Source organism: Trichosurus vulpecula, chromosome 9 (genome assembly GCF_011100635.1).
Source record: "Trichosurus vulpecula isolate mTriVul1 chromosome 9, mTriVul1.pri, whole genome shotgun sequence".
NCBI classification, from domain to species: Eukaryota; Metazoa; Chordata; class Mammalia; order Diprotodontia; family Phalangeridae; genus Trichosurus; species Trichosurus vulpecula.
Window position 1 is genome coordinate 29,424,844 of NC_050581.1, and position 12,440 is coordinate 29,437,283.

Here is a 12,440-nt window from a genome sequence, read left to right on the forward strand (position 1 = left end):
CCTCTGCTGTCCCAGACATGTAAACTAGGCTCTTCCTGGAGTTAGCCCCACCTTGGGCCCCACCTTAGTTGCCAGTAGGGGTTTGGGCCTGGGGCTTAGCACTTAGTAAGATTCAATGAAATACACTGAATTACTCCAAGCAAACAAAAGCCAAACTCTTCAAGGGCACTTGTTGAACTAAGTGCTAAGGAGCCCATTTTGCTTACCAACATACCATACAGCACTCCTCTGGACATCTTCATCATATTTCCCCCTACACATACTTTGGCTTTCTGGTACTATCTTTCCCCTTAGAATGTGAGCTCCTTGAGGCCAAGGACTGTCTTTCTTTATGACTGTATTTATATTCTCAGGACTAAGCACAGTGTCTGTCACATAGGAAGTGCTGAATAAATGCTTGTTGGCTGACTGACTTTTTAGAAAACTCTTTTTTATTTTTCCATTGTGGCAGGCTAGACTAATCTCTTTTGAGTGAACTTGGTTTTCCCTAAGAAGAGTTTCTCTAGGGTTTCTGGGCCTGGTGTAATCAGCATAATGTCATATGTGCATAAAAGTATTTGGAAAGCTTTATCATTGACAAGGAACCCCTCCTCTTTTAGACTATGTGTAACAAAATCCTTCACGACAGTAGCAAACACTTTCTGGTCAATATGTATAACCTGGTAATATAACTCAACTTATATTGATATTAACAGAATCATTGTACAAAGCTGTATATGTATTGGGTCAGGTCAAGCTTCTCTTCCTTGGCTATACCTTCTTCTCTATCAAGATATTTTCTAATATGCTATATTGGAGATTGAGGTGACAGGGACCACATGTAGTGTTTCCATTCTCAACACCAGTCAGAATAGATTAAACAAGAAAGGTCAGCCCATCTCTTTCCTTCTTATTTTTTTAAAAAAGGTTTTATTCAGCTCTTTCATTTTAAAAATATATCTAGTAAGTAGCACAGTGAGCTCAGCAAGTTGATTCAGTGTGTGTTTAATATATGTTTGTTAAATTGAGTTCTTAGAAATTATAACATCTCCCAGTATCCTTCTCCCTCCATCTCCTCAAGAACTATCTTATATAACAAATAGGGTTTTTTAAAGAAAATAAAGCAAAAAAAAAAGAAGGGAAAAATGCAACACAAGTGATCAATGCATTGAAAAAATTCAGAAAATATTTGCAATGCACAACACTTGTAGACCTCTAAATTCTGGAAAGGAATGAATTGAGCGTGTCTTCTCCTGTGTTTTCATTTAAACCATGCTTATTCTTCATAATTTTGCAACAATCACTTTTGGTATGTGTGGGGGCTGGGGGGAAGGGTATGGGTATGTGTATGGTCTTTCTGTTTACTTTGCTGTCTTCATTGTGTTTATTGTTTTCTTGGCTTTGCTAACTTCATTCTTCATCAGTTCAAGTAGAACTCTCCATGCTTCTTATAGCACAATAATATTCCATTATATTCATGTATCACCACTTTTTTATTAGTTGCCCAGTCAATGGGCATCTACTTTGTTTCTAATTCTTTGTTATGTCAAAAATCAATGCTATAAATATTTTGGTTTATATGCACACTTTCCTCTTACTACTTGATTCATTGGTGTATAAGTATAGTAATGGAATATCTCAATCACAGAGTTTGGACATTTTATGTGCTTTATATGCATAATTCCAAAAGGCTTTCCAAGGTGGTGGTTTCAATAATAACACACTTTTGTCTCTAAGACATCCTACCTTTGAACATGTTTATTTGGGCACTAGTAATATCCTGTTCCTATAGTGATATTTCTATCAATCCATTAAATAGCACAGTGAGTCAAATTCAGCACGTTTTTAAACTATGTTTGTTGACTTGCATTCTTGGAAATAAGTCTCTTCGAATTCTTTGGGGGTATTAAATCAAACTTTTCACATGAGATTTCTTAGCAAAATAGTTTTATTAGTAAAATTTTTTAGTAAAAAATATTTTTTAAAAGATTGCATTTTATAAGGGAAGTATAACAATGAATAGTAGGCTCGATATAAATAGTACAAAAATAATCTTATCTCCCACCATGAGCAATAAATACAAATATATTGATCAGAATAAATAACAAATAAATAAATGGTCGAATAAATAAATAAATGGATGGATGAATAAATAAATAAATAAGAATTATAAAACACTCAGGTATTAAAGATAGGTGAAGATTTTCTGTACTAAAACTACTTTTCAGTTCATGAATGGCAGCTTATGTTTTCAAATAATTCAGTGAATACAAATGTTTTTAGCTGCTTCAGAAACAATACTTTCTGATGACTGAATACTTAGTTTTAAGGAAGCAGTAGATTGTTTGAGGAACTGAGAGTTTATTTCTTCTTCTTTAATCCCTAAATTTCCTTGTGAATTTACTCATGAACAGGAAGGCCCTCCTGATATCTACGCGCACAATCTCCCAGGCACAGTGTTTGTACCCTTTTCTTTGAAGGTACTGATTTATTCCTTGAAAGTAGCTCTTGAGGGCAAGCCTGGTATTCTCACTTCCCAAAGAAGCTTCTTCCCATTCCACATCCTGCCTACGGCAGTTCTCCAGTTGTTCCAGTTGCTGATTCAGTCCACTGAGAAGTTGTGTGACCTGGATCTGATTCCAGGTGGCAGGAACAGCATTCTGGCTGAAGAGGGTGAAGATCTGCTGGAGCATCTCATGTAGAATGACTGTGGCATCTTCCTGAAGCTGGCTGCCCTCCATGGCTTCCTTTGGGAAGTTGAAGTTGGTCCTGTCCTTCAGACATGGCACCAAGGAAAATGTGCTCATTTGGTTCAGAAGTGAGAAGTCTTCCTGGAGACCCTGAGTCAGGTCACAGACCAGGGAGCAGAGGGAGCTGGAGCAGAGCAGCACCAGGGCAACTGGCAACAAGCTCCAGGAGGTCATGATGATGCTGAAGATAGTTTGGGGCTGGCTGAGCTGGGAGACCAGTGAGCCTTTGTCTCAGCTTCTCAGGTTATCTGGCCTCTTGGCAACTCTCTCTTAAATAGTGCTGAGTGAAATTTTCATTGCTTAGCATGGGATTTCCCTTCATTTTCTACTTTCTTTACTTACTTTTGGTCTTAGAAAGTGTGATTACAATCCCATCTTCGTAACAATTGTAGAAGTGAAACAAAATTTACTTTTAAAGAGAGTTTACAGATGAAGTTCTTTGTGGTCAAACTATCCTGTTTCACTTATTTTTTTGAACTCTCTTTTATAGTACACATTTTTGTTCAGTTGTTTTAACTGTGTTTGACTCTTTCTGACCCCATTCAGGGTTTTCTTGGCAAAAATACTGGAGTGGTTTGCCATTTCTCCAGCTCATTTTACGGATGAGGGAAACTGAGGCAAACAAGGTTAAGTGACTTGCTCAGGTCACCCAGTTAGTAAGCGTCTGAGGCCAGATTTGAACTCAGGAATATGAATCCTCTCTGACTCCAGGCCCTGCACTCTATTCACTGTGCCATCCAGCTGCCCATATAGTCATTTGCTAAGGGCTATCCCTGAAATGTTTTTTCCCTCTGTCCTCTCCAGACAGCCTCCATCTGCATTTAGGCCTTCATCAACTCTTGTTCTCCCTTTGTTTCAATGATATCACTCTCTTTACTTTACTCCCTGGCCAGTCTTGCTGGCCTTCCACCAGTCTTGCTGCCACTCAGGCTGGAAACCATTTCCTGGAGAACATAACACTTTCATCCCCAGAATTCACACTTTGAGACCTACATGTGAGATGCTTCATCTCACTTACCTTCATCATGGCCTATATGCAGTAATATTTGCCTTCACTCCCCTGTCATCTTCTCATCAACCATTTCTGTACTTCCCTGTTACCTTTCCTTTTCCCTCAGAAAAATAAAGAAAAAAAAGGAAGAAAAAACAAAGAAAAAAAGAAAACTAACAAATTTTCAAAGTTAGGAGGGAGGACTTGAATTCATCATATAACTGTGATAGAGATTGAAAGGAGTACAAATATCTAAATAAAACATTCAATAAAATTAAAAACCCAAAACTAGTCAAAGTACTGATAAATAAGTATGGGGCTAAGATTAGAGTGGGAAGTGAACCTGCAGGAATATGATTGCTTCAAAGTGGTTTAGTATTCTAATGGGTTTTTTTTATTTCTTTTATCCATTTCCTGGAGAATATAACCCTTTTATCCCCAGAATTATATTCAAATGGAAGAATACAAAAGTCTAATGTTTATTATGATTAAATTTGGATGTGCTAGACAATCTGAAATGATGCAAGTCAGTGGTAACCTGCATAAAGAAACAAAACCTTTCCTAAAAATAAAAGAAAACAACCCTGAGATTTCACCATATGCCTGACAAATTGGCAAATATGACAAAAGTTAGGAATGATCAATGTTGAAGACAGTGTGGAAAGACATTGATGTATGTAAATTTGTCCAGATATTCTGGAAAGCAGTTTGGACTTGAGCCAAGAGAGTAACTAAAATGTCCATACTCAGAGATGCCGGTGCCAGGCATATTCCCAATGAAGTCAATGGCAAAAAGAAAGTTTCCATATAACCAAAATATTTATGACCTATAGTTTTTGTTTGCTTGTTTGTTTGCAAAGAATTGGATGCAAAGTAGATACTTATTGATAAGAGGAGTTCCTAAACCAATTGTAGTACATTAATCAATAAATGGATGAATCAATTAATGGATGAAACATTTATTAAACATTAATTATTGTTAATAATTATTAATTATTAAGCATTGTACTAAGTGCTGTGTATACAAAGAGTAAGACAGTCCCTGCTCTGAAGGAGATCACACTCTAATTGTGGAGACAACATATATAGAAGGTTTCAGATGCAATTTAAATGTAATAGAACCCACGATCTTGAGGATGCAGAAGGAAAACACAGCAATGCCTCTTTATGTCGAGTCTACTGATAACATCATATACGTTTCTGATTTTGAACAATTTGATAGCGCTAAATACGTTGGTGACAAGAATTTCCTTTTTTCATTCTTCCACAGCTGAGGGTGGGCGTCTAGGTTGCATTGTGAATAGAGTGCTGGGCCTGAAGTCAGGAGGGCTTACTTCCCTGAGTTCAAATCTGGCTTCAAACACTAACTAGCTGGGTGATCCTGGACAGGTCATTTAACTATGTTTGCCTTAGTTTCCTCATGTGTAAAATGAACTGCAGAAATGGCAAACCACTCCAATATCTCTGCCAAGAAAACCCCAAGTGTGGTCACAAAGAGTCAGACGTGAATGAAAAACTACTGAAAATAGCTGAGAGTATACGAAAGTAATGGGATTATTTTTTATATATTTTATATTTTAATATATATATCTATATTTTAAGAATTCACATTATCACCAGAGATAAAGAGCTGGAAATGTCCTTAAAAGCCCTCCCATTCAATGTCCTTATCATTTTTACTTATTCATTCATTCATCTCTTTATTTATTTTAAATTTATTCTTGTTCATTGAATTATTCATTCCTTCACTCATTTATAATCATTTATCTATTTAGACATTCACTCATTCATTCATACATTTATTTTTCTATCTACAATCTATCTTCCTAATTATTGATCTATCAGTATATGTATTTAAATGCTAGGTCTCTAACTCTCCTTTTCTGGAAATGGAGGTGCATTCATGGTTCTGTCCCACTCTGATTTGCATGGAATCTTTGACATGCTCCATTTCAGATATAGGCTGAATTACAACTCCTTGTAAAGCCTGGTCCCAGAGGCTCTCTATATTGAGGCCAAACACTGTGTGGATCAGATTATCACACAGAAGCTCTGAGCTCTAATACTCAAGAGATGCCTAACTTTCACATGTCTTAGTGTCCTAGGTATGTTGGTATGTGTCATCAGGCTTGGTGTGCTCATTTTGCACATGACGAAACTAAGGCCTATGGAGGATCAAGGTCACACAGGCAGCAAGCATGATGTCTACAGAGAAGCATGGAAAAAAGAATGAATTGGCTCAAGGGAAGAAAGTAGAACCAGGAAAACAATATACTCAATGAGTACTACAACATAAATGGAAAGAACCACCACCACCCCAAGAAAACATGAAAGGTACAAAATTATAATGACCAAGCTTGGTCCCTAAGAGTTTATATCAAAAGATACCTTCCCCATTTTTTGCAGAGGTGGGAGACAATGTGTATAGAACTCTGAACACAATGTCACACTTTTTCAATATGTTGGTCTAATTTTATTGATTTTTCTTTATTATAAGGGCTAACTCTCTGTGAGGTGATAGTGAGAGGGATGGAATGGGAAATGTAGGTGATGTAAAAATGAAATATATCAATAAATTTTTAATAAAAATGCAAATTGCCTTATGATAGGAACTATTTTTGGCTTAGTATTAGCATCCTTAGCCCTTAATCCCAATGTTTATCACAAAGCAATTGTTTAATAAATGCTTTTTTATTCATTTTATCTATTCTCTTTGTTTCTCCCATTTGACATCTTAGTCTCCTTTGCTGGATTATCATTCATTTCATGTTCCAATAATGTGGGTGTTCCATGGGGCTTTTTCTTGGGTCTTCTCCTTCTCTGTCTCTATATTTCTTTCACTGAAAATTATCTCTTGATATGGTATTGATAGTATTATTGCTAATGATCTCAAGACTAGTTTTCCAATCTTGGTCTTTCCATTGAATTCCAATGAGACATTATCAACTGAGTAATAGAGATCTTTCTGGTTGTATCAAAGCAACCCCAAATTGATATCTCCCAAACAGATCTCTTTGTCTTACCTCCTAGGTGAAAGGCAGTGATACAGGGGATAAATCACTGGATTTAGAGTTAGACAATTTGAGTTCAAATCCTGGCTCTGGCGGCTTACTCTATGTGTTACCTTACACAAGTCACTTAACTTCCCTTGACCTCTAGAGTCTCTTCAAAAATCAAACTTATTATCCTAATCCTTCTAAAACTTTATGTCTTTTGAAATATCCTCCTACTTACTGAAATTCATAACATCATTTGAAATTAGCTGCCAAGCTTTGTCAATTCTACTTCGACAATGTCCCTCTAACCGGAGGCCTGTTCTCCATTCAGTATTTTTAAATGTATTTTACAAAGGAGAAACAAAATCTCAGAAATGTTAAATTATTTTCTCAAGGTTTCCCAGCTAGTAAATATACTAATCTTTTTTTTCTCTCTTCACATACCGAATATTCCAAGCAACTTGTTGTTCCTTGATCTGCTGTCTTCTTTTGCTTTTATGCATTTGTTCATGTCTAATATGCACCACTACCCCCTATTCCTGTCTATTGGCATCTTCTTCTTTCTCCAAGGTCTAATTCAAGGTCAGTATCCTTCATTTTGCCTTTCCTGATCCCATAGCCAAAAAATGATACCTAATCCTTTCTTTTTGGGACTCTTCTATGCACTAATTCACTTCTTAATTCATATTACTTTTATTTGTATATATGTGTCATTCTTGTACTAGACAATAAATCCCATGAGTGAAAGGACTTGGACATTTTTCATCTTCGTTTTCTCAGTTATCAAGTAAGTCAACAAGTATTCATTATACAAAGCACTGTACTAAGCATGGGAGAGTCAAAGAAAATCTAGAGTCAGTTCCTACCCTCAAGGAAGTCACCTTTTAATGAAGGAGAATCATGAAAATTGCCCCATACTCAATAGGCACCAGATAGGCGTTTATCAAATTGAAGCTAAGAAAATACCAGAATTGGCCATTTATTTGAAAATGTAATGGTTCAAATGGAATAATTTCCAACTCCCCACCTTGCTCTGTCTTGTAATTCTGTGATTTATGCCTATTAATTTGAATGGGAAGCAATTTTCCCTCAAAGTCAGATTGGTAAGGACATGTCTCCACAGATCCAAGAAGAACTTTCAACATGATAAGATTGAGCAGAAGAGAAGCTCTTGTTCTCCTTTTGGGCAGAAGAGAGTTTTTAGTCTCTTCATGTGGAAGAGTAAAAGAAGGACTTTCAGTACCTTGTATGTCCCTTCAAGGCATCCTAATATGTCGGACAACCTAGATGCTATTGGTGTTGTAGGGTGTCCACACAAATAGTCTATTTTGAATATGATGTTATTAGCAGACATGACATAGATAGTAATTGAGCATAGCTATAAACATTTTTCATTTCCTTCAAAGTCTATAGAGTCCCACTTGGCTGTCTATTCCAGTCTCTAGATAGAGCTTTTTTACTTGCCAGTGCTCCAGGCTTGACATCATGGCCCTGTATTTTTGGCTTTTATGGATACCCAGGTTGAATGAAGAAGACATTGTTTCAAAGGAAAAGCATTTTCAAAGTAAAATCAAGTAAAAGACATTGAATCCAATGGTGCATTTGAATTAAAGTGAGAAACAAGAAATTGATTTTTAAAACTAGTGTTAGGAAGAATGGTATGAAGTATAACCTATGCTGTTTGAGTCCATTTTCTATTTTTGCTAGTCAGTCAATGCTATTTCTAGTTTCTACATAAAGGAATGCTTTCCTCAGAAGGAAAAATTTATGAGTGGAAAGGATGGTACTACCTCAGGACTTGTTTTGTTTCATCAGATTCAACGCATCACAATAGCTCGAGAAGATGGAATTTCTTGCATTTGGAGGTGCAGTTAAGATTTTTCTCTTTCTCTGCATTGGCGGAAAGGATTTGTTTTCATAAAACCTTTCCTGAAGGAGCAAACCTGCTTGAAACTGAAAAAGTCTATTGGAACCTTACTAAGCTTGATACGATGAAAAGAATAGTCAGGATCTAGGAAGTCAAAGAAGTACCCTTGAAAACTGCCAAGAGTTTGCTGTGGAGTTGCATTTATTTGTAAGCAAACATTCCCTGCTTGTAAAGCTTTTAACTAGCTTTAGAGGAAAGTGAGATACTGAACTGCATTGATTTATCCTGAGAGTAAGGAAACTTTGGGCCCTACATGTCTTACGCTGCCTGTCACTAGGCAGCCTTTCCAAACAGCATTGGAAAGCTTTCCAGAAGACTCCAATTTCATCTACTGAAGTGAAGCAATGTTTTCAGAGCCTTGGAATATTCTTTCACAAAGTCATTTTTGCTGCAATCCCCAGGGGACTTTTGCTGAGCTCACTGCATTGGGCTTCCCTAAATTGAATTTTTTACTTGACCAGATGGAGGGGAAACCCCTTTCTCTACTACTATTTTCAATACGTTTAACATGAATTCAGTTTCCTTTTGGTTTCTCATATCACTTTTGCCTTTGAAGAATTTTTGATGTGGAGAAAATAGATGTGTAATGTTTTTAAAATTCCAAACAGAAATTTCACAACCTTTTAAACTACTAATTTTCTTTATTTGTAAAATTGCAGAATAAAATGCAAATTGCTTCTGGGACAGAAAGTGTCAACTTGGTAACATTAAGGAGCAAGTAAAAATGTCCAGGTGTTGATTCCAAAAAACATAACCTCATGAGAGCAAATCAAAGCTTTACTTTCCATTATTGCCTTTGAATATTGTGTTCAGAACTTTCTCCATTTGCAAAGGAAAGATCTAGGTAAAGTGTAGGGAACTGGAGAGAAGAGAAATGGATGCTTATAATAATTGCAATGAAGCAAACACATCCCAAGAAAATAGATGCTTCAAGTTTAGATTTAAAAAAAGTGAGGAAGAACAAACCTTGGAAATTGCTCAATATAGCACTTAGGTTTTATAGATCAAAAAGCAAAAGCTAAGACAAGTCTGGTAACTTTCCCTAAGCCAGCTGGGTTTTTTTTAAAGCCAGAATAAGAATTCAGATCTCTTAGCATCCAATGTAGTGATTCTATTGTAGCATGCATGAAATACTTAATATTCAAAGAGCGGCAGACAGTACTCTTTTTTCTTCCTCTGCTTCCCATGCTTCTCTTACCCCAAACCCTACCTGAAGGGGCCAGAAAATGTGTGAACATAAACTTTAGGCAGTTTCTGTCAGTGAATCATAGAGAGAGGAGAGAGGTTTTCTAGGCCCTCATCTTTGATGTCATCCTTGCTCTCAGTTACCTCAGGTGGTCCCATTGGCTAAAGTGTCAATCATTCTCCTATATTGATCCCTGACTGTCTATTCCTGAAAACTGGTTTTCCCTCCTGTGGGTGGCATTAATTTCTGAAGCAATCAGTCCCAGATTCCTTTGTTCGGCCATAGTTTCCTTTGTAGTACCAGTGTGGGCTGTGTTACCTTCTAATTTGCTTAAGCAAATTCAGTTTTACTACCTCAAATTGTTTTCTATCTCTCCTTAACAAATAGAAAAGTATCAAGGTGTGCAAACTACAGAATTGTGAACAAAAGAACCAAAAGAACAAAAGGAACAGTACAACATTATAGTAATTAAAGATGCCTAGGACTGCTTTTTGGCAGCCAGTGGTTTTCAGTGTTAGACAAATACTAATGTTTATCCATATGTGTATCTTGAATGCGATTACGTAAATTCATTGTTGAAGATGTCAATTACTCTATATTTTGAGCTTTTCTGCTTCAGTATGCTTCAGGAATGTGCTATAGATATGTTTGCCTATTAGCTATGCATAGTTTTATTGTTTATTTGTATATACATTTCTTTTATGTGTTTGTTATTAAACTGGTATTAATTGCTCTGTTTTGCTGGTGGCTTTATTTGCTTGAGTTCTATGAATATGTATATACTGCTGTGAGACAGGCATGAAATTTAGACCTGTAACTCTGGGTAGAGATTGAAGCATTTTTTCTTTTTATTTCTTCCCTCATTCCTTTCTTCCTTCTTTCCTTCTTTCCTTTCTTTCCTTCCTTTCTATAAGATAACATAGTTAATGAGGAAATATGATTTGCATGACAGATATGTATAATAAGTATTGTATTTCTTGCTTTCTCAGTAGGTTAGGGAGGAGGTGAAAGAAGAATGAGAATTTAGAACTGAAAATAAAAATAAAATTTAAAAACAAAAAATATATATTTAGCTTGGAGGCGATAAACCTATGATCAGTCCAGCACTCTGTACCACACATCACCTTCATTACTCTCACATCCTCTCTGTCTCTTCTCCTTACAACCACATAGTCTATTAAATGCCAAGGTTTGCTGCAAGGGTGCATCTACAAAGTTTTATTTCATTTAGATAAACAGAAGACAGTGTTGGTGATGAGAAGGTCATGAGACGCATAAGTTTTCAGTAGTAAGTGATCCTTGCTGTTGATGTTTACAACTCCATTCTTCCCAGCCATGTCTGGTAGTCTGAGCCTACTCTAGCATTAAAGACTTCCAGACTTAAAAGCTTGTCCTCTTTTGGCACATTGATGATAAAGGTATCCAGGTCTTTATAAAATTTTTCTTTGACCTCATCAGAGTTCATCATGATGAAAACATAGGCACTGATGATGGTAGCATGGTGTTTTTCTGCAAGTGGCAATTGCATTGTCCTGAGTCTGTCATTCACTCCTTTTGGTAGGCATACAAGCTTGTTGACTAGATTAGTTTTTGATTGCAAAAACTACACCGGCTTCATGGCACTCCCCTTCACTGTGGCCATTCCAGAAAAAATGTGTATCCAGGTCCAAATTCAGTAAGTTGGCTTTCATTTGTCAGCCTTGTTTCACTCTTCTGAGGGCAGAAGAGTTCTCTTGAAACAAGAGCTGTTCATCTTCCAGGTCTACTGGGTTTTGTGCTGTCTATAAGTGTGCACACATTCCATGTACCCATGGTGAGTGGAATCATCTTTGTAGAAATTTTTGTACATGTTTTTGTGTTTCAACCACAGGGTAGGATCCCCAACTGCCATGGTAATCAGGCCAGGGTTGGGTAAGCAGACAATTTTTAGGGCACCTTTTCTTGCCTCCTCTTCACATCAGGAGATGAGCAGTGCAATCCTTAAAAGGCTGCTCAGAAACCCAGGCAGCTGTTGAATCCCACTGCTGCTTCTAGGGAAGATATGACCCTATGGCCTGTGTTCAGGGTTGTGACTACAGCTTCAAGTGTATCCACATCTGCTGTGTCATCATTTGCCTGTCACCACAGGACTTTATGATAGGTAAAAATGGTAAAATGGTATGGTTGATGTCTTTTGATTTTTGCATAGATTGGATTTAAACGAGGCAGAGTTGCACAAAGTTGTCAGCCTCACTCCCCCTTCTAGGGTTATGACAATCCAGTAGCAGGACAGAGCCAAGATGAGTGATGATACAATGAATGACTTTGGCATTTTCAATGTGTAACCAAGCTCTAGGCACTCCACAGTGCCTGCTTCTGCTGCCTTCATGACCGTTGGAATGAATTGTTCTCATCCGCCCATTCCACCAGGGGAAATCTTCACATGCTTGGGATAGACACTCTCAAACTCATCAATGGGTTTGAGACCACTCAGTTACCTTCACCCTGCTTTAGTCCATGTGCCTAAACAGTTTATTGGGGTATAGCCACTGTGCATACTACAGCTTCTTGGAGACACAGGTGAGAGTTAGGTGGATCAGTTGGACACCAAAGGTGAAAAACAGCCCTGAAA

The 12,440-nt window shown here is 37.1% G+C and overlaps 1 protein-coding gene across 1 annotated transcript; it reads right to left on the reverse strand.

The window, feature by feature from the left end:
• Positions 1-2,354: 2,354 nt before the first annotated feature.
• LOC118831684 (interferon omega-1-like) lies at positions 2,355-2,903 on the reverse strand. Its single transcript, XM_036739103.1, has one exon. The coding sequence runs from the start codon at positions 2,901-2,903 to the stop codon at positions 2,355-2,357; it is 549 nt and encodes a 182-aa protein (XP_036594998.1).
• Between the last annotated feature and the right edge of the window lie 9,537 nt (positions 2,904-12,440).

What these genes read in the sequence shown, in the direction of transcription:
- LOC118831684 (XM_036739103.1), bottom strand. Translation starts at nt 2,903, where the DNA reads ATGACCTCCTGGAGCTTGTTGCCAGTTGCCCTGGTGCTGCTCTGCTCC.